The sequence below is a fragment of the Chionomys nivalis genome, chromosome 18, assembly GCF_950005125.1.
Source record: "Chionomys nivalis chromosome 18, mChiNiv1.1, whole genome shotgun sequence".
In the NCBI taxonomy this organism is placed as follows: Eukaryota; Metazoa; Chordata; class Mammalia; order Rodentia; family Cricetidae; genus Chionomys; species Chionomys nivalis.
This window is the reverse complement of record NC_080103.1, coordinates 53,029,032-53,050,867: the sequence shown is the minus strand read 5'-3', so window position 1 is coordinate 53,050,867 and position 21,836 is coordinate 53,029,032. Positions and strand designations below refer to the sequence as shown.

The 21,836-nt window shown below is 46.4% G+C and overlaps 1 protein-coding gene across 1 annotated transcript in view; it reads right to left on the bottom strand.

Moving 5' to 3' along the window:
• The window catches only part of Ddah1 (dimethylarginine dimethylaminohydrolase 1), a 128,646-nt gene extending 109,745 nt beyond the window's left edge, over positions 1-18,901 (bottom strand). Inside the window, exon 1 of the mRNA XM_057794180.1 lies at positions 18,399-18,901. Coding sequence (XP_057650163.1) covers positions 18,399-18,701 — 303 coding nt within the window. The 5' untranslated portion in view covers positions 18,702-18,901. The remainder of the gene's footprint in view (positions 1-18,398) is intronic.
• Positions 18,902-21,836: the final 2,935 nt, after the last annotated feature.

Sequence of the window (21,836 nt, the reverse complement as noted above, 5' to 3'; positions counted from 1 at the left end):
TAAACATCCAGCAATTATGATGGGGAGCTGCAGTCTCGTTTCCCCCTCTTGCCAGAAGAGCCAGGCCCATGATTTCAGGTTGCTATCCTGACTAACCAGCATCTGTGCTTTTATCATCCCTGGGTACGCTCTTTAATTCTCTCAATCAACCGCGCTCTCAGAGACCCAGAGCAGCGGGGACTCCTGCCAAGAGTGAGAGGCTCTGAGAACTGGTTTTCATGGGCGAGGTCTGAGAAGTGTTCCCTTCCTCCGTGAACTGGCCACCTGTGTTTACAAGCCAGCACAGCCCTGCTGATTGCATTCTGTCCAAACCTTCAGAAGAGAAATCGCGCATGAGTGACTGATGTCTTCTCATGAAGGAATGTCCGGCACGGAGCAGCCCCACACTCCAGCCCACCACACAACTGACCTTTCTGTTCCAGAGCCTGCACCATGTCCTTTGTTCCATTCTTCCTTATATGGAATTGCAATAATGTGAACAATTTCTCTTTTACAAAAAAAAAAAAATCACAGAACACGGGAAATCTACAATAACAGTTTTGACAACTGAGATGTTCATATTTTAATCTGCTTAATTAAACACGGTAAAATTGCTTTTCCATCAGCAAATGCCATTTTGCTAAATTGCACTGATGTCAGTTTAATGAGAGATCCAAGTTTCTTGATTAAACTTGGTCAGAAAGAAAACATTTAAGCGATAGCTGCCACAAGAGGTGGGAGGGAAAAGGAAAAGCGAGGCCTAGGCCTCAGCTGTCACGTGACTCTGGTCTTCTCAGTAGGTTAAATCTAAGGTAAAGGCCTGCTGGTTCAGAGTTCAGTTAGTAGACTGGACTCTCATAAGCTCAAGGCCAGGGATGGGCCATAGCTCTGGGCAAAGGAAGATGAGCCAGAGTAGATCGAGCCTGGCATCGAGACTCTCACAGGAGGGCACAGGCTGGCAGGTACACCCACCATAGGGTAGGATGGGATTCAGCCTGGTGTATTCACTGTGCAGATGCAGGAGCAAGGCTGGCAGAACATGGCACCGAAGGTCTTGGCAGTCAGTTTCAGGATTCCACAACACCTGGGGTCAATCTTCAGGTCTTGTATTAGAGATCCAGAGGGTAGTAGTAGACATAAACCCAGCTAATGAGATCGGTTGACAATCTGAGCACATGGAAGGAAGAATGGTCACCCCAGGGCAGGTCTAACAGCAGAAGTGACCAGGCTGACCAACTGATCTAGTGGCCAAGAGACCTCTTATTTTCTCTGCTAAGAACAGACACTGAATACTCCCTGAGTGTGGATCAGGGCCAAGCCAGCTGCTGAGAGGGTTGGACTTACACGGCTGGTGCAAATTAGTGCTGCCCATAAGACACGGTGGCATTGCTGCTTCTTCCTGCGGGTGACAGTCTCCCTGGGAGAAGGTGGGCTCCCAAGAGCTGGACCCAAGCACGAGAGAGTGTCGTGTTTGGTCATAAGAGGTTCGCACTGGCGAGTGGAGTCTTTGGGGAGACTGGTGGTATTAGAACCAGAAAGGGTCTCTAAGGGGCACCAAGGGTTTAGTGATGAGAGAGCAGATGAAGGAAAATTGGACTTTGGGGGTCTGGAGGGGGAGCAGAAGAAGAGAGAGCCGAAGTCAGAGCCAGCCAGAGACAAATCCCTGTGGGGTTAGCAGCTGCGGCAGGATGATAGCATCCTCCAGTAGGGAAAGTGACATTAATAAGAGCAGAATCGGAATTGCATAAGTAGGAGCAGCAGTACATGCACCCCACAAATTCTTTTGAGCATAGGAAACACTGGTTCCAAGTCCACAGCTTGAGAGAAGAGTCAGGAGCCAAGAGTTTACCCAAGTCTTCATAGACACGAAAGGATTTAGTCATGGGGTTCAGGAAGCGGGGACTCTAAGCCAGGCATGTGACCCTGCCTCACTTCTGTCACACGCAACAAGGCCCAGGCCCTACATGCACCCATAGTCCCTCACCAAGACACAAGTGCATGGGGTCATTGAGGGGCTGCTTCCCTGTACTGTGGCTTTTGTCCCTGGGGTCTGTGACACCAGCTAAGCTGTGGTTTAAGGTTACAGTTATCTGTGTAACAGACACAATCTGTGACAATCTGAGTCCTGACTTTCACGTGCTTTTCAGAGAATTTCTCCTGAACTGTCTGTGGGAAAGCTGAGCAAGAGCTGGTGTGTGTGTGTGTGTGTGTGTGTGTGTGTGTGCACATGAGCACACACAGGGAGTAAGGGATGAGAGGGCAGAGGGCCGAATTAACCCTGAAGAAACCAATGCCTTCCTGGAGCATTAAGATTCTTAGTACTCCTGCTCAGACTGGCTTTCATCACCCATCAGCGCTCACAAGTCAAGGTCAAGCTCCTCCACAAGCTGTCTAATCATTGGATTAGACCTCTGCCAGTAAATATTAAGCATGGCTACAGACAGTGACAGCCTTCTGTGTTTCTCCCGGGTGTGGACGTTCCTGAGCTAGCCATATGGAAGAGGGGCAGAGACAGGTAGCTGCTGTCCAGAAACAATTACTTCAGCAGGAGAAGGCCATGTCTCGGTGTCCTCACTAGCTGACCAGCTGACTCTTGGGGGGCATCAAGCTGTGGTCATAGTATTTATGCTGACAATGTCTTAAGAGTCCCGATCCCCTAACAACAGGCTGAGTGTTCATGTCTGCTCTCTGGCATGGTTACCAAATGCCCTGGCTTTGGAGAACAAACACTGGCTCTCCGTCACAGCTTTGGGACAGTGCTATGGTCCCTGGTCGGGAAGCTCGGTTTCTGTGTGATGGGTGACTGGGTCACTACACTCGTGAACGGATTAAGACCATCCCATGAGAGATTAGCTACCCAGAGTTAGCTGAGTTAGCTGCCCAGAGAGCAAGCTGGTACCTTCCTGGTATCCTGCCTTGGATTTTTATCATATTCCCTCTTTTGATTTCTTACACTTGGGCCTCTTATTGGCACAGAGCCCATTCCCTGCTGGTACCATGACATTGAGACCATCCTATTGAATTGCGAACCATCTCTACCTTTTAAGTCACTGAGACTCAGTGTTTTCTCATAACATAAAAAGCTGGGAGAACTAGTAAGTATTCAACCCTAAGACAGGTCTTGTTCTCTTGTTTGAGGAGACAATGGGAGCAATGGAGTGAGCTGGGGGCACTCTCCTGGTGGGATAAGATAGAGGGGCACACAACACAATACTCAGAGCGTAAAGCCTGGCATTGTGCTCGGGGCGCACCTAGCTCCGAATTCTGCTAACGGTGCACACTCGATCACTCCTCTCCTGTTCTCTTCTAACCTGAACCTTTCCCCTTTGCTCAACAGCCCCTCAGCCTGGGAAGATTCCACACTCAGGACTGTACCTAAGACTGAGGGGCCGTTTCAGGCAACCTGTCGCTGGCTACTGGACAGAACCACAGGGCTGAATCAGGTCCATCTTCAAATGTCCTGAGGTTCAAATGGAGACACGGAGTCTACTGTTCAAAGGCAGCAATGATCCTGACAGACTACCTTTACATTCGCGTCCTCACTCAAGCTTCCTGAGTGAGAGGTGGGAATTCTGAGCTGCACAGTGGTCAGCATCAGCCCTCAGCAGCACGGCATTTAATAGAAATATAGAAGCTGATGAGATGGCTTGGCGGGCAAAATGCCTGCTTCTCCAGCAAGAGGATCTGGGTTTGGTCTCCAGCACCCATATAAAAAGCCAGGCACAGTGGCAGAGGCCTAAACCCCCCCTATAAATTCACCTTAACTTGATTTACAAATGATCGTATCACTTCTAAGTGCACAAATTAACTCCGTGGTGTTATGTGAGCAACCTCTATATGTGAGCCTGCCTGCTCACTGGGAAGAGTCTGTGGCTCTGCTTCTCAGCACTTGCCTTTCTTGTTCTCTCTGTCTTTAGACTCTGTCACACACAGAGAAGTGGTTTACCTTCCTATGTAGTAATAAAGACCCACGACTCCGACACCAAGCACCCTACTTACCTGCTTTTTGACCTGTACTAAAACGTCATTGTTGAAACAGCAGACTGACAACAAAGACTAAGATGATAATGTTTGAGTTTTATCTGGGTCTATACGAGTAGACTTCAAACCTCTTTACAAATCCCAGGAAGAGATACACTTTATTGTGTGATCTACAGCACACAGGGAACATACATGTGTATCCATGTATAAAAATATGGCTATCCCTGGCTATATTGTGAGCAGTGGGCACACTCTGTCATGCCACATACTCAAGTTCATTTGCTAATGAACAAAAATATTGGCATGACCCACTCAAAGCACTCTGCAATCCAGTTAGGAAATGAAGCTTGTCATCTGTACATAACTACCCCGAGCCACAGTATATGGGTCAATCCATAGTGTTCCAGGAAGCATCCTGAGAGGTGAAGGAGAACAAAAAGTCAAAGGAGCTGCATAGACCAGCTCTTTTATGGCCAGTTCCAGAAAAGGCCACAGCAGGGATGACATCAGGGAAAGGAATCAGCATGGGGGGAGCTTGTGAAAAAGCAACTCATTCTATAAAACCCTCTCCCGGCTTCAGCAGCACATCAAAAAATAGAACTTAAGAACTCCTTGAAGCATTTTCAATGACCCACGCTGCCACCAAAGGTCACTGACAAGGCAGGGGCTGTGAGAAACTGATTTTATTCCAACCTTATTCTGAATGTGTTCAACCGTGATGTGTGTGTGTGTGTGTTGAGTTTTAAAGCAAGCTGAGGGACAGTGGTTGCTATAGCTGTGGCGTTTGCAGTCATTAGGTTACCTCAGGGCTGGACAGGGTTTGGAGGAGCGTGTTCTGAATACTGATTGAGCTCTCAGCTGCATTGAGGCCAGTGGCCTGTGTCGTGCGTGTTCCCACATGTACTCTCAGGAAAAGGCACTAAACCAAATCCTTATTACTGTTTCCACTCAGGGAGAAGCTTCTGTGAGATCTGAGTAGAGACACAGTCATGCAAACAGCTGAGGCTCTGTGGATAAAAGAAAACCAGACATGGACACAACACCAGCGCTAGCCACTTGTTGAAGCTCCAGGCTGCACAACTCCTAGCCCCCTTCCTGACAAACAGTCAATGTCTATCTTCAGCCATCACCGCAGAGTTTGCCCTGTTAATCTTATCTACGTCTTCAGAAGACATTTTAAGAAGGCACTGCATATGTGAGGATGTACAATCTGCTCTTAGCAGTGGGCAGCTCAGCTGGAACGGGGTTACCAAGGGAACCCAGGTACTCCAGCTTCCTATCCCCAACAGGAGCCCTTTTCTGGACAGTCACACGTACTTACCTGTATACTTCAGTCCTAATGTCTCATGTTTAACAGATACCACAGTCAACAGATGCTGAAACCAGCTATTTGAGGGCTGGGGAATAAACCTAAGCTTTGCATAGCCATCTGTACACAAAGGCTGGGTGGGGAATCTGTGAAATGAGTGACCTTTCAAAGTCACCTCTGGGCCTCTGGGCACTGATCTGAGAACGACATGAAAATTGCTGCGGAATCTACTCTAAAACAGGGTGCAAGACGGCCTGCTCAGATGCAGGAGAATACTCATGAGTTCACCCAGTGTAACCTTCCCAGTATGAGAGAGAGAATCCTCCTCATGTTCTCCAGCGATATCCACTAAGCCACCATGGAATGAGGGACTCACTATTGGTGGATGGACAGGGTTCAAACAGTAAGAAAACCATCTCCATCACTGCTCAAGCCAAGTGAGTGAGAATCCAGAGTCGTTTGGTGTATATGGGGAACCTTCTGAGATGTGATCCCCAGAATCTACCCGGCCTGTAGGCACCACTCTGTGGTTCCCACAGAAAGCCTGAGTGGAACAGTATCGCCCAAAGGAGACGCAGTGGATTTTCCTGTTTTGTTTTTATCATGAACCAGAATAAGAAATAGATTTCATTTACTGTTAGCATACACACACAAAAAAAAATTGAGTCAAGTTTCAGGAAATAAAACCTTTTCCACATTGCAATAATATTAATTCTATTATTGCAAAAAAAATTTTAAAGATCTAGTCATGACCCCTTAAGTCGACTTTTATAACCCAGTAGAGAGTACACAACAGCTATCTGGAGAAAAGAAGGCAAACGGTACAGAGAGCCTGGTCTTCAAAGTCTGCTCGAGGGATAGTCAAGCTGGTTATGTCTTTGAAAAGAGTCAGAGATGGAGGCCTAAAGCTGCAGAGAGGTTAAATGCGAGAGGTACAGATAAACATGAGGATTCAAGGATGTCTTCCTAAGGGCGCTCTGTTTCCCAGTATCCTATTCTTCAGAGAAAGGAAGCTGGAATGCCAGGGCCTCTGATAGAGAATTATGACACTACAAAAGAAATCAGAAAAAGATGAAATTGGGTGGGTGGGGTGGCTTTGCAGGTAAAGGGGCTTGTCACCAAGCTAGATTATCTGAGCTCTATTCTCAGAACCCTCTGCTAGAAAGCAAGAACTGACTCTCAAACTTGTCCTCTGCCCCCTACATGTGCCCCACACATACATACATGTGCCCCACACATACATACATGAGCCCCACTCATACATACATGTGTCCCACACATACATACATGTGCCCCACACATACATACATGAGCCCCATACATACATACATGAGCCCCACTCATACATACATGTGCCCCATACATACATGTGTCCCACACATACATACATGTGCCCCCCACATACATACATGAGCCCCACACATACATACATGTGCCCCACTCATACATACATGTGCCCCACACATACATACATGAGCCCCACTCATACATACATGTGCCCCATACATACATACATGTGCCCCATACATACATACATGAGCCCCACACATACATACATGTGCCCCACACATACATACATGAGCCCCACACATACATACATGAGCCCCACTCATACATACATGTGCCCCACACATACATACATGTGCCCCACACATACATACATGAGCCCCACTCATACATACATGTGTCCCACACATACATACATGTGCCCCACACATACATACATGAGCCCCATACATACATACATGAGCCCCATGCATACATAACACAAACAACATGACTCCTGCACCTTGAGTGCTTTAGAAAATACAAAATCAAGAGCAAAGATAGTGTGGCTACCTTCAAACAGAGTATTAGTTTCAAATTTCTCACATAAGCCTTTTTAACTGGAAATTATGATTAAAATATAAATATTCTGAAATGTGAGCCACAGGCAAACGTCAAATTATTCTTTCTTCCTGAATCAAAAACTTAAGGAAAGAAAATGGATATTTGCCTTCTAGTATTCCACAGCTGTACCATGATCAATCTAATTTCAGCTTTTAAGAAAATAATTTCAGGATAACAACTTCTAGATTTACCACCAGCATATACCTTCTTCCACACCAAGCTCTGAGCACACCTACTCGGCCACTGTGGATGGAGTGGTTTACTCCCAGCCTGGTGGATGCATGGCTTCACCACGAGAGGTCAACCCAACCAAGCAGCAGTCACGCATGTGAAATCTTCTGAGATTTTGCTAATTATTCCAAAACCCCATTAGGAATTAGAATACAATTATGCCAATAGCAATCTTTCTGCATGCACAGCTAACTATAGGAAGGGAACAAACAGGCATTTCCTCATTTTATGTCTTTGTTTAGAAAAAAAAATAACATCATCCCACAGTTTCAGAAGACAAAAGTTAAAATTATAGAGACAACACCAGAAGTCTAGAGCCAGGAATGGAATACACAGAGAGTTCACAACATTTACCTGAGCAATCCAAGAGGCTCGCGACAGAAAACCCACCCGGAAGCTCATCCGTATGTCTGGATGGCTGTCTACTTCCCCCTGGCCATTGCTGTCACATCTGCCACAGAACACAACTGGCAATTGCGTGTGAAAGTGTCGGTGAGAGTGCAGATCATGTGGCTCTAGGGGCTTCGGCTATGTCACTGGGTTTTTATTCATCCTCTTCCATGGGGAAAATCTCCCCATCAGCTGTACACGGTTGAATAAATAAAGCCTTTGAAGCAGATTTAGCAAACGCAGCTCCATCTCATAATGGATTATCATTAGCAAGGCACAAGTTTGTACTATAGGTTAATTGACTGAAACAAGTATAATGTCTCAGGCTGAATAAGTCTTGTATTTATTCATGTAATTTCATCTCCTTATGGAAGTTATCATCACCTCCCCGTATGTTTTCCCAATCCCTTTCTACTTACACGTCCCGCCCCAAAGCAATCTTGAGTTTCAAAATAAAATAAAATAAAATAAAAATAAAAAACAAAAAAACACAAAAACAAAAAAACACTGCATCTTCCAGCTAAAAGAATGTTGTATGTTAATATCAATTCAGAAATCAAAGCTAGCATCTGCCTAGTTTTGGGCAGTAGAGTTCTCTCTGCCACACTACCTACTGTAGTGTGTACAAATCCAGTCCATAATTACACACATCCAGTGTGGGCTACTTAGTCTTAGTATGAGGTTCCATGCTGATTGCTGCTAACCTGAGCTCTGTGGACAAAAATACATTTTTAATATCAAATAGAAATGAAGGTTTTCCTTACTTGTCATTGCCATGGGTAATGTTGCATACAGCAGGCATGGATAATCTTGTATACAGTAAGCATGATTAATAAATATTGCATTCAGTACAGGGATCAGGTTTGCTTGATACATGCTAAAATGGATAATTATGGGTCAAAGAGAAAAAGGGATGTACAGCAAAAAATACACTGATAACTTACAGGACTAAAAAAGGAATGTCTTTCTAGAGTTTAAATAGCACTTGAAGAATAACTCTCAGGCTTAAGGTGGGCTTGAATCCATTGCACGATGGGTTGAAGAGTTCCTGAGGTGCTACCTAAGAACCCCAGGAGAGTCAGACCACTTCAGAGCATTTTGGTAAGAAAAAAGAAGGAAGAACACTTAGAAACTGGATCTGTGTGCTAGACAGTGTCTCCAACACCAAAACAAGAAATACAGTTAGAGATGTGGTAGTGAACTTGAGATCCAGCTGAAATCTCAAGAGCAGAGAGTTCCTGGCAAGGTAACTTTTCTCCAATCTTTCCCAACACAAATGAAACCCTTTTCCACTGGCCTGTCCCTCCCATTCTGTTTCAGAGTACTTCATACATCTGGAAAGGCTGTGTCTGCCTTCCTGGTTAACTTCTACATAACAACCACTCTTTTGGGAACCCTAGGATGGCCAGACACTCCAGAAACATACCCAGCACCCACCTGTCCCATCACAGAACCCATCCCTCATCTGTCAGAGCTCTGTCCCATCATAGAACCCATCCCCATCTGTCAGAGCTCTGTCCCATCACAGAACCCATCCCCATCTGTCAGAGCTCTGTCCCATCACAGAACCCATCCCCCATCTGTCAGAGGTCTGTCCCATCACAGAACCCTTCTCCCATCTGCCAGTGGTCAGCTTTCCTAGCTGGAAAAAGGGCAGTGATATTATCTAATTCATCTCTCCAACATTAGACACTGGCTCTGGCACATACAGACGGGTGCTTGTTGGATACACAAACATGACTGATTCAGTGATCCCTCCCCTTTCAGGAGTGAAGTTGTTTTTCCACAGTCATCACACTCATAGTCACTACGATCCAATTTTTTAAAAAATTTACTTATTAAACAATATAAGAACAAAGAACTAAAGGAAAAGGGCAAAGGTTACGTATTTGCATATATTCAGCATAAACAAAACACCTCTTCGTTGACATAACAGCTCACCCTAATGAGCCCATTGGGTTCAAAGCAGCTGAACTATCCAATCTGACTTGCAGCCTACAGAGTCAGGCCCACCACGAGGATCTGTCGGTGGTATTAACCTGCAGCTCTTGGTTCTTTAGTCTCATACTCTGCTGTAGTGGTTCCTTGTTGCTCCTGCTTGGGTGAGCTGGGCTCAAACAACAGTCTGAAGCCTGATGACTTATGTCTTTCTGTGGGATGTTACTGCTCCCTCTGTACTTGGCTCCAGGAAGACAAGGGGCATTATTAAATTATTTGACAATGGTAAAGTAAACTAAGACAGCATTAGATCCACACAGTTTTAAATAGGATTTGTTGCTTGAGATTATTCTTGCCTCTTTGGATAGAAAGTGCCTGCTCCTGAAATAAACCTGAGAACTGATTTAATATTTGATTTTGGTTTGAAGAAAGCAACAGGGGCTAATGTTAAAGGTTAACTGATCATGTTTATGGAATACTGGGAGCTTCAGTCATGGTAAATACATATTTAAAGACAACCTGGGGCCAACAATGCATTGGGGCATATATGATATTAATAAGGCCAGTCTCTCATTACAGCTTTAGTTATTAAGAATAGTGATTGAATCTGTAAATCTCCATTCAGAAAATGCAACTTTCTGAATGGCTTCAGATCTTTCATTTAAAAGGTCCATAAAACCGAAGGCCAATCAACACTCACTTTGAACAAGCATCTATATGTGTTGGGGAGATGGCTCAGTGGTTAAAGCACTTGCCCAGAATGGAGTTTGGGTCCCTAGAACACAGATGCTGAGTGGGTGTGGCAGAGCATCTGGAAATTCTAGCTTCATGAAGCAGAGAGAGAGGATGCCCTGAGGAAGCTGACATGAGGGATAAATTGCACATGTGAGTTCTGGGTCTGAGAACAGCCTCGGTGAACTGTGGAATATTCCTTTACACTGTATGAATATATGTCGCTGTGATGGTTTTAATAAAGAAGCTGACTGGCCAATAGCTGGGCAGGATAAGGTTAGGTGGGAGAACCAGACTAGGGACACTGGGAAGAAGGGCAGAGTCAGGGGAGTCACCAGAGAGACACAGGAAGGAAACAGGAGGTGTGAGATAAAAAAAGAGGTAACACCATGTGACAGAATGTAGATTAATAGAAATATTTGTAAGAGCTAGTTAGTAATAAGCCTGAGCTATCAGCTGAGCATTTATAATTCATATTAACTCTCCTTGTCTGTTTTTTGGGAGTGGCTACCTGGATAGGAAAACTGCCTACAGTGAGCAAGTGGAAGAATGATTGAGAATAATTCCAGATAAAAACCTTGAGCCTCTGTGTGGTTGTAAACACATATGCATTTGCACTCTCACACAGTATGCACACACATTTGCAAACATGCATACACATGTGCATGTGCAAACACACAAATGGAAAAATAGAATTAAAAACATCTCCAAATTACAGGACATTATTGCAAAAAAGTAGCTGAAGAAAAACATACTCCCCACCCCACAAATCTTAGTTAGATTCTTCTGTAGTCATGACTTAAATAATAATTTCTATTATGACTATAATAAAACTAATTGAAAAGAAGTTTTAGCTTAATAAAAATTTAAATATATGCAAAATCAATGTCCCAGTACTTGGGAACGACAAAACATCCACTCCCTGCTCTCTCCTCTGATGTTTCTAGAATCATGGTAGGAAAGGCATTTTTAGCTAATGATCTCTAATGGAAGTCAGTTACCATCTTCATTTCCAAAGCATTTGAGATCAACTGTACAGAAACAGGTTATACTATAGGACACATCAATTTTCATACATTATTGCCAAGCCCACACAGAGAAGGTGAAAAAGAGACACCCTGGAAAGGAACATGTGTTCTAATCAATTTGGGGGTGATTTGCTGTTGAGAGCAGTGTTGTAGGTCTTCAGTGCGGTCCCTTCCCATCAGTGACAGCCAGTGAGATTTCTAACAAGGGTCGGGGCAGTATTCTCATCTGAAGCCACACAGAAGTTTGAAGAAGTGTGTGTTTAAGAAGCAAACATCTACTCTGCTGGCAAACAACAGACAGTTGGGTATCAACTCTGCTGGGCAATTCAGGAGGTTCAAGGAACCGACGACGACGATGATGGATCCATTTATTTTATGTGTATGAATTCACGTTTTGCCTGCTGGAGATCAGAAGATGGTGTCAGATCCCTGGAGAGGCTGTGAGCCACTATGTGGGTGCTGAAAACTGAATCTAAGACCCTGTAAGAGCAATAAGTGCTCTTAATTGTTGAGTTATCTCTCTAGAGCCTAAATTATTACTTTTTAACTAAAATGAAAACAAACTGCTCTAATTTATGAGAAAAAGGAAGAAAATGATTCACTTCAGTTAAAGACCAAGCTAGACCACACACTGTTAATGGGTAAAGTGAAATCCAAGTAGTCGGTCTGTGTCTGTTTAATGCTCTGTGAGGATCAACCACTGGCAATAACCATGTCAAGCAAACCACTCTCACGTTTTCAGGAAATTTCAATGCTGGAACTTACAAGTTGTCTGTGACTTTGGTCTCTGTGGTAGTTTGAATCTAACTGGCCCCCATAATCTCAAAGGGAGTGGTACTATTGAGATCTTTGTTAGAGTGGGTATGGCCTTGTTGGAGGAGGTATGTCACTGTGGAGACCAGGCTTTGAGGTTCCCTATGCTCAGGATACTGCCCACTGTCTCAGTTGACTTCCTATTGCCTGCAATATATACAACTCTCAGCTGTTTCTCCAGCACCAGGTCTGCCTGCATGTTGCCATGCTTCCCACCATGGTAATGGACTGAACCTCTGAAAATGTCAGCGAGCCACCCCAATTAAATATCTTCCTTTATACGAGTTGCTATGGTCATGGTGTCTCTTCATAGCAATAGAAATCCTAACTAAGACAGACTCATTACTTAACCTGGTTCCCCGAATCTAGATTCCCTTGACTTTTAAAGAGTGGTAGCGCTATCTTTCAGGATCCATAGACTCAAGTATTTGACACTGGTTATCTGCTACTATTCAGCACAATCTTGGAAGAAAAAAAACACACAGGTCCTGGTATCTAAGTGTCCTTATAGAAAGGGACCATTAACCTAAACATACGTTCTTTTAAAATATTTCACTAAGTCCTCAAGAATTTCATACAGTGTATTTTCATGATATTCATCTTCGATTCCTCCTTTTATCTCCTTGCTGGCTGGCTTCCTAACTCCCTGGCTCCATGACTCTTCTTCTGATACGGGAATCCATTGACTCCAGTTAGTGTTGTCCATACAGTCTTGGTTTGGGCCATCCGCTGGACTGTGATCAACCAATCTACCAAGAACCACACCTCAAAGAAAACTGTCTCTCTCTTCATCCCCTGTAAGCCATCCACTATTCGTAGCTCCTCAGTCAGGGGTGGGAGCTCATGAAACACTTCCTTCTCTGAGCTAGAACGTTGACTATCTTGGTCCTATGCAGGCAATCACAGCTGCAAGCTCACAAGCACGGTGATTCTCTGACACTCAGAAAACACTGATTGGCTCTGGTCCTTCTCAACCTCTGGTTCTTGCAGTCTTCCTGCCCCTCCTCCATGATGGCCCCCAAACCTTGGTGAGGAGGCGACACTCTATACTGTTCCCTCCTTCCATTTACATCTCTATTTCCCTACTTGTCTCCTCCTCTTCGGGGGTTATGACCTCATGCTAAACACTGTCTTCTTCCTAGAGTGGTCCATAAAACTGAAAGTGACTGAGGAAAGAAAAATTCAAGCCATTATCAGTCTGTGAGAAGAGATTGGTGTGGTTTTTCTCCTGGACGGAATTATCCCATGTGTCTGGGAAAGGATAAAGGAGCTCTTAGTGGGGAGGAGAGGACAGAGAATACATTTCACAATTTTGCTTAAGTGAGCTCTGTCAGTCAACCATTTATTAGGTATTAAAACCCTTCAGAGAAGAAACTGAAGAAAATGGTTAAGTAGCCAGGGAAAGAGTGGAGGGGCGGTTGGGACACCACACACCCTCAGGTACACCCTGAACTTAGGAAATCATTATCTACACAGAAATTTAATCATTAAACATCCCTCAGCCTTTACACTGTCACCAGTCCTAGTGTGGCTTTTAGACGGGTTGTTCATAGGACTTTGACATTCAAGAGTTGACTTTTCCCTTAAAAAAATGCACTGGGTTAATTTGAAACATGATCTGGTTCTCCAAGTTGATTTGTTTCCTAACTATTAAACCTATTACAAAACATCCCAACTTGGGGAGAGGCAGAGTTGCCAGTGGATACTGTTGCTGGCCTTGCGTGTGTGTGTGTGTGTGTGTGTGTGTGTGTGTATAGTTGCCTTCACCAAACCTGCAGCTTCCTGCACAGTTCCAAGTTCTAGGAATCATTGGAACCTGACTGAGGCAAACACTGGGTTTTCTCAAATAAGCTCTGAAATTTGGTTCTTTCTTCCAAAGAAGAAAAGTCATTAAGTCCAGCACGATGCTTTGATTAAAGAGTACTTTCTCAAGACTTTTATTAAAAACAAAGCAATAATAAATGACAAGAAGAGCCAGGGAAGGATGGGGGCTAAAGTTACAAACCACCCACAGTCATAATGAAATGCCTGGGACTCTACCAACTTGGCATGCTTATAAAATACCAAATATATCACTAGAACTGGGCGGGGTGGATCATGCCTATAGTCCCAGCACTTGGAATGCTGAGGCAAGAGGAATGTTAGCAATTGAATATAGCCTAGGGTACATAGCAAGCTGCAGACCAGCCTGAGCTACAATGTGAGACCCTATCTTTAAAAACAAAAAGTCCAAAACCCTCATAAGGGAGGAGAAATAAAGTTGGGCTCAATCATGGATACATTTGTCCATCAAAATGTTTTCTGAATGTCTATTGTGTATTAGGCTCTGAAACAAAATACGAAACAATGTAGACAAGATCCCTGCTCCTAAAGATAGTGGAGGGTACTGAGCTGTGGGCAGGCAAGCACAGGGTATGAGAAACATCAGAAGGGGGTGGGGGGGGGCTGGGGGCTGGGGTAGAGGGCACTCATAAGGAGAAAACAGGTTCAGGGAGGGGAAAGTGATGCCTAACATCTCAGAGAGTGGGACCATAACTTTGGAATGCCGTAGTAATATTCCATTTATATTTTAATAAATAAAACTTGACTGAAGTTCAGAGAGTAAAACAGCCACACTGGCCAGCCTTACAGACCAGGTTGCAATAACACACAACTTTAATCCCAGTAGCCATACTAGCTTGCCATAGAAACCAGGCAGTAGTGATGCACGCCTTTAATCCCAGAACTAGTGAGGAATATAAAATGGGAGGAGATGGGTCTCATTCTGAGATTCCTAGAGGCAGGATCACCATTTCGGACCGAGGTCAAGGTGAGAGCCATTGACTGGCTGCTTTGCTTTTCTGACCTTCAGGCTGAACCCCAATTTCTCTCTCTGAGTTTTTATTAATCATGCGTCAGAAAGAATGCTACACACCTGAGTTCCTGGTTCCATTGGTGCCACTCTGCAACCCTGAGTGATTTCTGCTATCGCTTTCTCTGTTTCATCAATAATGATACTGTTGAATGAGCATTGACGAAATAAATGTGTGTCACAGAGCTGGCAGTTTGTAGCAAATGGCAAGTACCCAATAAATGTTAGCTAAAGTGGTATTAATGGGGACAGCAGGCCAAGAACAGCCAGCTAAAGGGAGGACAGGAAGGAGGTGTGTGTCCAGAAAGGTGGACCTGTGAATGAAAGAACCGAGTCTGAGCCAAGTGATAGCGGCATGCTCTGAGGAAGAGATGCGAAGATGAAACTAAAGCTGGAAAAGCAAGCAGGGTCCAGCTCCATGGAAGCCCTCCAGAACTCTGCTCGGAGGAGGATCACATTGGCGTTAATCACCTTGGCCTTGGCATGAAGACGCAATGGGGAGTGAAGTGACTGGGGACAGGAATACCAATGATGAGATTTTTTTAAAACACGACTCCTTGGCTGCTGTAGGTTTTCACGCACAAAAGTGTATCTCAATCCAAAAAGGATCCTGGGGTCGTCATTAGCTTGTCTGTTGAGCATTTCATTGACTGATAGATTCACTCATCCATTCAACAAGCATCTACACCTGAAGGTTAGTATTTCTTCCACTCATCCCCCACACATCCATCATCCATCCATCCATCCACCCATCCATCCACCCACCCACCCATCCACCCACCCACACATCAATCCATCCACACATCCACACATCCATCCACCCATCCATCCACCCACCCATCCATCCACCCACCCATCCATCCACCCACCCACCCATCCACCCACCCACACATCAATCCATCCACACATCCCACATACATCCACACATCCACACATCCATCCATCTACCCACCCACACATCCACCCACCCACACACACATCCACCCACCCACCCATCCGTCAAGCATCAAGACCTGAAGGTACTGTTCAGCACTTCCTTCATTCACCCACCCATTCACCAAGCATCCATACCTGCCAAGGTGACAATGGCTGCGAGAGATATTAACAAGCATCGCCCTGCATGGCTCTACTCTCCAAAGCATCCTGCCCAGCCACGACTGCACATGTCCTATCAAAGTCAGGAAGCACCTCGCCCTAGTGACCCAGATGACTTGCAGGAGCAAAGGTGCTTTGTAGGGAGGTCAGAGGGGCCGTGCGACAGAACAGATTAAGATGAAGCCCAAAGCAGGAGGGTGGCTTTGCCTTCATCCTGGGAAACAGAAGCACCACTAACGACATCAGTGAGCAGCTGACTATGTCCTAGTCATAAAACATCTAGTAACAGTCAACATTTGCTAAACAGCTTGTCTTTGGATCTCAGGTGAGTCTACAGATTCATCATGGCATTATGGAATCTTTATACCCATCCTAGAGTGGGAAGAATGAGTCAAGGGCACGTCCCCAGAGACACAGAATTAATGCAATAGAGCATCTTCATCTCTACAGGATGTGATCTCTGTGGCCAGGGCTCTAGCTCAATAGCAGAATGCCTACCTACTATGGGCAAGGTCCTGGGTTCAGCACCCTACACAGAAAAAGAGAACCCAAGGATTGACCTCTGGCCAGTGTGGACCACCAAGCTGACTGGAGAATGCAACCTAATTCTGAGATCTAAAATATCAAATCTCTCCAGGGTGAAGGTCAATGCTAGCTCTTATATTAGAAAAAACAAACTTGGAAAGCTAATTACACAAACAATATATTATCCATGTTACCAAGAGATGCATCCTTACAGAAGTCAAATCAAATGAATATGGTGAGATGAAATGAAGACGCTCATCAAATGAGTACCATTTTGACACTTTGTGAAGTCGATTTTATCGTACCACATGGCAAGAATGTTTCAGGCCGTACCATATGGCAAGAATGTATTAGTAGTTATCCACTGTGGCTACACTCATATTAGGTTAAAGCCTAATCTGGGAGTGGAAGCCGTTTGCACGGGCCTGTCTGGAAAGGTGTAACCATAGGAAACCGAACAGCCTAAGAGAACCAGGCCTGTTACTCTTGGTTTTCCCGTAAGCGAGAGTGTGGGAAGAAACGTTGATTACCTAAGTGACAAACAGGTGGACTAGATCATACTCAGACTCTGTACGGTTTCACCAGGCAAGCAGAGCAAGTGTGGAATAAGTATATTTAAGTCATGAGCCCTAGGAACTATTTCCAAATTGACAGAAAAGGGGTAAAACAATCTCTCTAGGTTGAAAGAAACCACCTGCGCCTTGCTACGCTGCTGGATCCAAGAGTGAGGGGGAACCTGAGCCTGGGCTCTTCCTGGACAGTGGTAAGAATCCCAGGCCAGATGGCATTTAAAATCTAATCCCGCTCTGTGTGTCTCTCCCACTTACCTACGTTATTTTCAAATCAGTCACAGCCATTTCCACAAGATACGATCGTTTATAGGCACTAACCCCCTCCCCGCCCCTCGAAGAATAAAAACAGCCTTCTTAACTGCTATGAAAGAGAGAGAGAGAGAGAGAGAGAGAGAGAGAGAGAGAGAGAGAGAGAGAATATAAAGATTACAGAACAGAACTAGTAAAAACTACCACTGCTAAGGAAACGCACACGCCCAACACCCCGCACCAAGCACAGCTTTTCACACACACATTTAAACACAGCTCACTAACAAAACCTTAAACACATTCGCTTGCCAGGCGCGTTCTTCAGGACTCATTTGCCACCCCTGAAAAGTAACTCGGACGCCCAAGGTGGCTAGCCACAGTGGCTGCCTGATGTCACCTGACCGGCCCTGCCAGGAGCTCCCTGCAGGACTTGGGGGACCCTCCCCCCAGCTTCCACCTGCCCTCTTGGAGGACCCTTCTCCGTCCCCACTGGCAAGGAAACAGAGTAGCATTGTCTTCGGCACTAGGTCATTTGCAAGACAGAAACGCTGGCGAGATGGGTCCCCAGCCCAGCCACCTGCCCGAGTCCGCGTCACCACAGTCCAGTGGAGATCGCCTCGAAGGCTCCCCGACAGCCAGGAGGTGTGAACAATGAACTTGTCTGGGTTGGATCTCCCACACCCAACCACACAGCCCGGGTCCCACCGTGGGAAGTTAGGAACTGAGCCCGCGGGGTCGGTTCCACGCGCGAAAGGGCCCACGCGCGTCCGCGGGCCGCGCCCCTCACGTCGCCTGCCCAGGAGCTGGCCCGTTACCTCCTTCCTGCGGCTGGGCGCCCCGGGGCGGGTGATGAGGGCGGTCTCCTCGCACACCACGGCCACGTCCTCCACGAACACGCAGTCGGGCAGGCTCTCGTCGGCCGGCAGCTGCACCACCTGCAGCCCCAGCTTGCTGCCCAGCACGTCCACGTAGAGCTGGTGCTGGCGCTCTGCGCGGGCGAAATCCACCTCTTCACCCTGGGAGCGTCTCAGCGCGTGGCGACACAGGGATTCGGGCAGCGCCCGCACCACGGCGTGGGTGGCCCGGCCGAAGACGGCGGGGTGGCCGAGGCCGGCCATGGCTCGCACGGAGAGACGGCGGCGGGGTTTGGCGCGGCGGCCGGGTCCTCCTGAGAGCAGCGCGCTCCCAGGCTGCGAGGCGAGCCGGGCGAGCGTGTGAGCGCCCGGAGGCTCCTCTTGGCAGCCGATGAATGTGCTGCTGCGGGAGCCCGGCTCGCGCCCGGAACCCTGCCTGCGCCACTGAGCATGCCCAGAGCTCGGGGCGCCGGCCCAGCGCCCGCGCGCCTACTCCTGCGCTCCTGGCGTCTGCAGCAGCCCGGCCTGGGTCACCAGGGATGGACGCGGAAGCCGGAGACTTCCCAGCTCTGACGCCCTGCCTGAGCCTAGGTGTGTGTATCCCACAGCAGGTGCACACCTCACGTGGTTCCCCATGGGGACCTGGAAAGTGGGCAATGCTCTACTGGACCTGCTGGAAAGGACTTAATGGTCAGGGCACTATGTGAGAAGTGATTGTCCATAAACTTCCCCACTTTCTTCTTCACTGGGCACAGGGGACCTAGGTTCCCAGTGTGTCAGCCTGTCTCTACCCATATTGCCTTGACTTTCTCCAAATTGACCTATTGTCCCACGTGTAACTCAATATTATACAAAGATTGCATTTCTTTCCACCCACAAGAAAGAATAATCCAGGAGACAGACACACGGACGGTGTCGCAACAAGTATCTAGAACCCTCTTTTCAAAAACAAAACAAACAACAACAAAAAAACCCCAAACAAACAAAAAAGCCCTGATACTCCAAGTCCACAGGGCGACTAAAACAAAGGGGGAATGTCTTTCATCTTGTTTACCAGCAAACCAGCGTTCCTAACCTATCTCCCTCCCTCCCTCCTCCCAAGGCTTAAGGCACAAAGGTAAGCCTGAGGCACATTACTGTGGGCTTTCACAATGTCCTGTTCCAGACTTCCCAACAAGCTATTGAAAGTCACTGGTTTAAACCAATAGTCACTTTAAATGCCAGGAAGAGCAGAGCTTGAGCATCACATCACGCTGGGAATTTACAGCACCTCCTCCAAGCAGGAGCAAGCATCTCATGCAATCCCCTTAACTACCTTAAACAACTGAGACTTCTCGACTAGGACAGCTATCTTCTGCAAACCTCTCGTCCTTCCCCCAACTCTTCCTCTAGATAAAGTTTTTGTCAGGATCCCAAAGATGGACTTGGGGGTCTCTGAATCCCTTTAACTGCATGCTAGTCACACTGATTAAGTCTCCTTTCTCTGCTATTCACCACTATTCTTCTCTTGAGGACCAGTGGCTGAAGGTAGCCCATGGGAATCCTCAGAGCTGGGAACTTTTGCCCTAAAACTCAGATAACATAAAATCTAGCCTTAGAATACTTCTCCCACTGCAACCAGTTCTGAAGAAAATGTGATCTAATGTGTTTGCCAGGAGTAAGGAGCAAGCATACTGTTCCTGTGATAGAAATGTGCACACTGTCACCTGCACATAAGTTCCTTGACCTTGGGGAAGAGATGCCAACTTCCTTGCCACCTCACCCTTGCAGTGGGCACACACACTACACAGAACTCCTTGTTGACCTTCCTTTTCTTTATCTCAAGAGGCTTCCTTTGTTTCACAGTGACACAAAGCTCCCAGTTTTTCCTCTTTCACACAATACAGTTTAAATAATCCAGGGGTATGCTCTGTTCAAGGGGACCATCTTCAACATGGAGGCTTCACTATCCGGCCCAGGGAAGCCTGGCCACACATAATGGGGCCCAGGGTGGCCTGGCCACATGTGGGGCCCAGACCTCACAGCTGCCAGGACAGGCAGCATTGCGTTCCAGGAAAAACCATAAACTGACGTCACTCAGGGAGGGCCAACACCTAAAGTAAGTACCTTACATTCCAACCATTAGATAAGATTAGATAAGAACACCAGCGATCCCTGAACTGGGACTCACCTATTCCCCATTTGCCAAGACCCCTAGACAAATGTCAGCAAATCAGGGTCCCAAACCCTGGCAATCCCCTCACCCCAACCTCCACAATGACAAAAACCCTATCCCAACTGGGCTTGGCAATCTCTGCTCTCAACCGCTGTGCCGGACGGAGAATCCAAGTTTAGGCTTTAATAAAGACTCTTTGCTTTTACATATAAGTGTAGACTCCATGGTGGTTTGGGGGGACCCAGCGATCTGGGCCTAACAGCACCTCTAAAATAATCTTTCACAAGACAGCATTCACGTACTTGAAGGCAAATCTGACCTTTCTGCCATCTATCCTGACCCCAGCACTCTTAAAGCCTGACCTAGCAGAAAGCAGCTGCTGATTTGGTTCCAAAGTCCTTTAACACCCTAGTTGTCTTCCTTTTGGTGAATGTCACCATGCCCTTATCCCATCCAAGGCATGGTATGCGGATGTGAGAGAATCCTTCCTCTGTCTAACTGACAGGCACTCAGGGACCATCTTCAAAATCAAGGGTGCACCTCCAAAAGACGGCTATTGCCTTCTCCCCTTGGACCAGGTGTGGTGCTTTGCACCCGCAATCCAAGTGCAAACACCCGGGCCAGGGCCTGGGCTTCTGTGCTCACTGCATTCATTTTTCCAGTGGTCTAGTGTCAAGGTCTGTATTCCAGCCCTCTTGCTAAACTCTGATCCTAACTTTTAGGAAGTCTGGATACCTAGGAAGACGTTCTCCTGGGCTATCCTACAGTGTTGTCTCAGCTGAACCCAGAGTGCATGGGGTGTCCCTTTTCTCCCTGTCCCCTGAGGATGACGTGCATTTACAGTTGATAGAGCACCTCCCAGATTCTGAAATGAGAGGCCTTCAGTGAAGGACAGCTGTGATTAGAAGCAAGGTCTCTAAGACCTTCTAGGTTCTTTTAAATCAAAACTCTCAAGAGGCCCAGTCTGCCCTATTAGCACTAGCTTAAAAATCAGAAATCACGCAATAGTTTTTAGGTGGAAGATTCCCACCTGTCTTCGGAAGGTAAAAGTTCGCCCATGTGCCAAGGTTAAAACAGAAGGTTTTGTTTCTCCTCCTGTCCTTTGTTGCTATGAACTGTACTCAATAGAAAGGTTGCATCTACCTCCAGTTGGCCGTCACCCAGCCACCAATATTTGTGTCTGTGCCTCACTGGAGACTCAACACTTTTCTGTCACTCGGTGTCCTCAGCCCAGCTGTGAACAG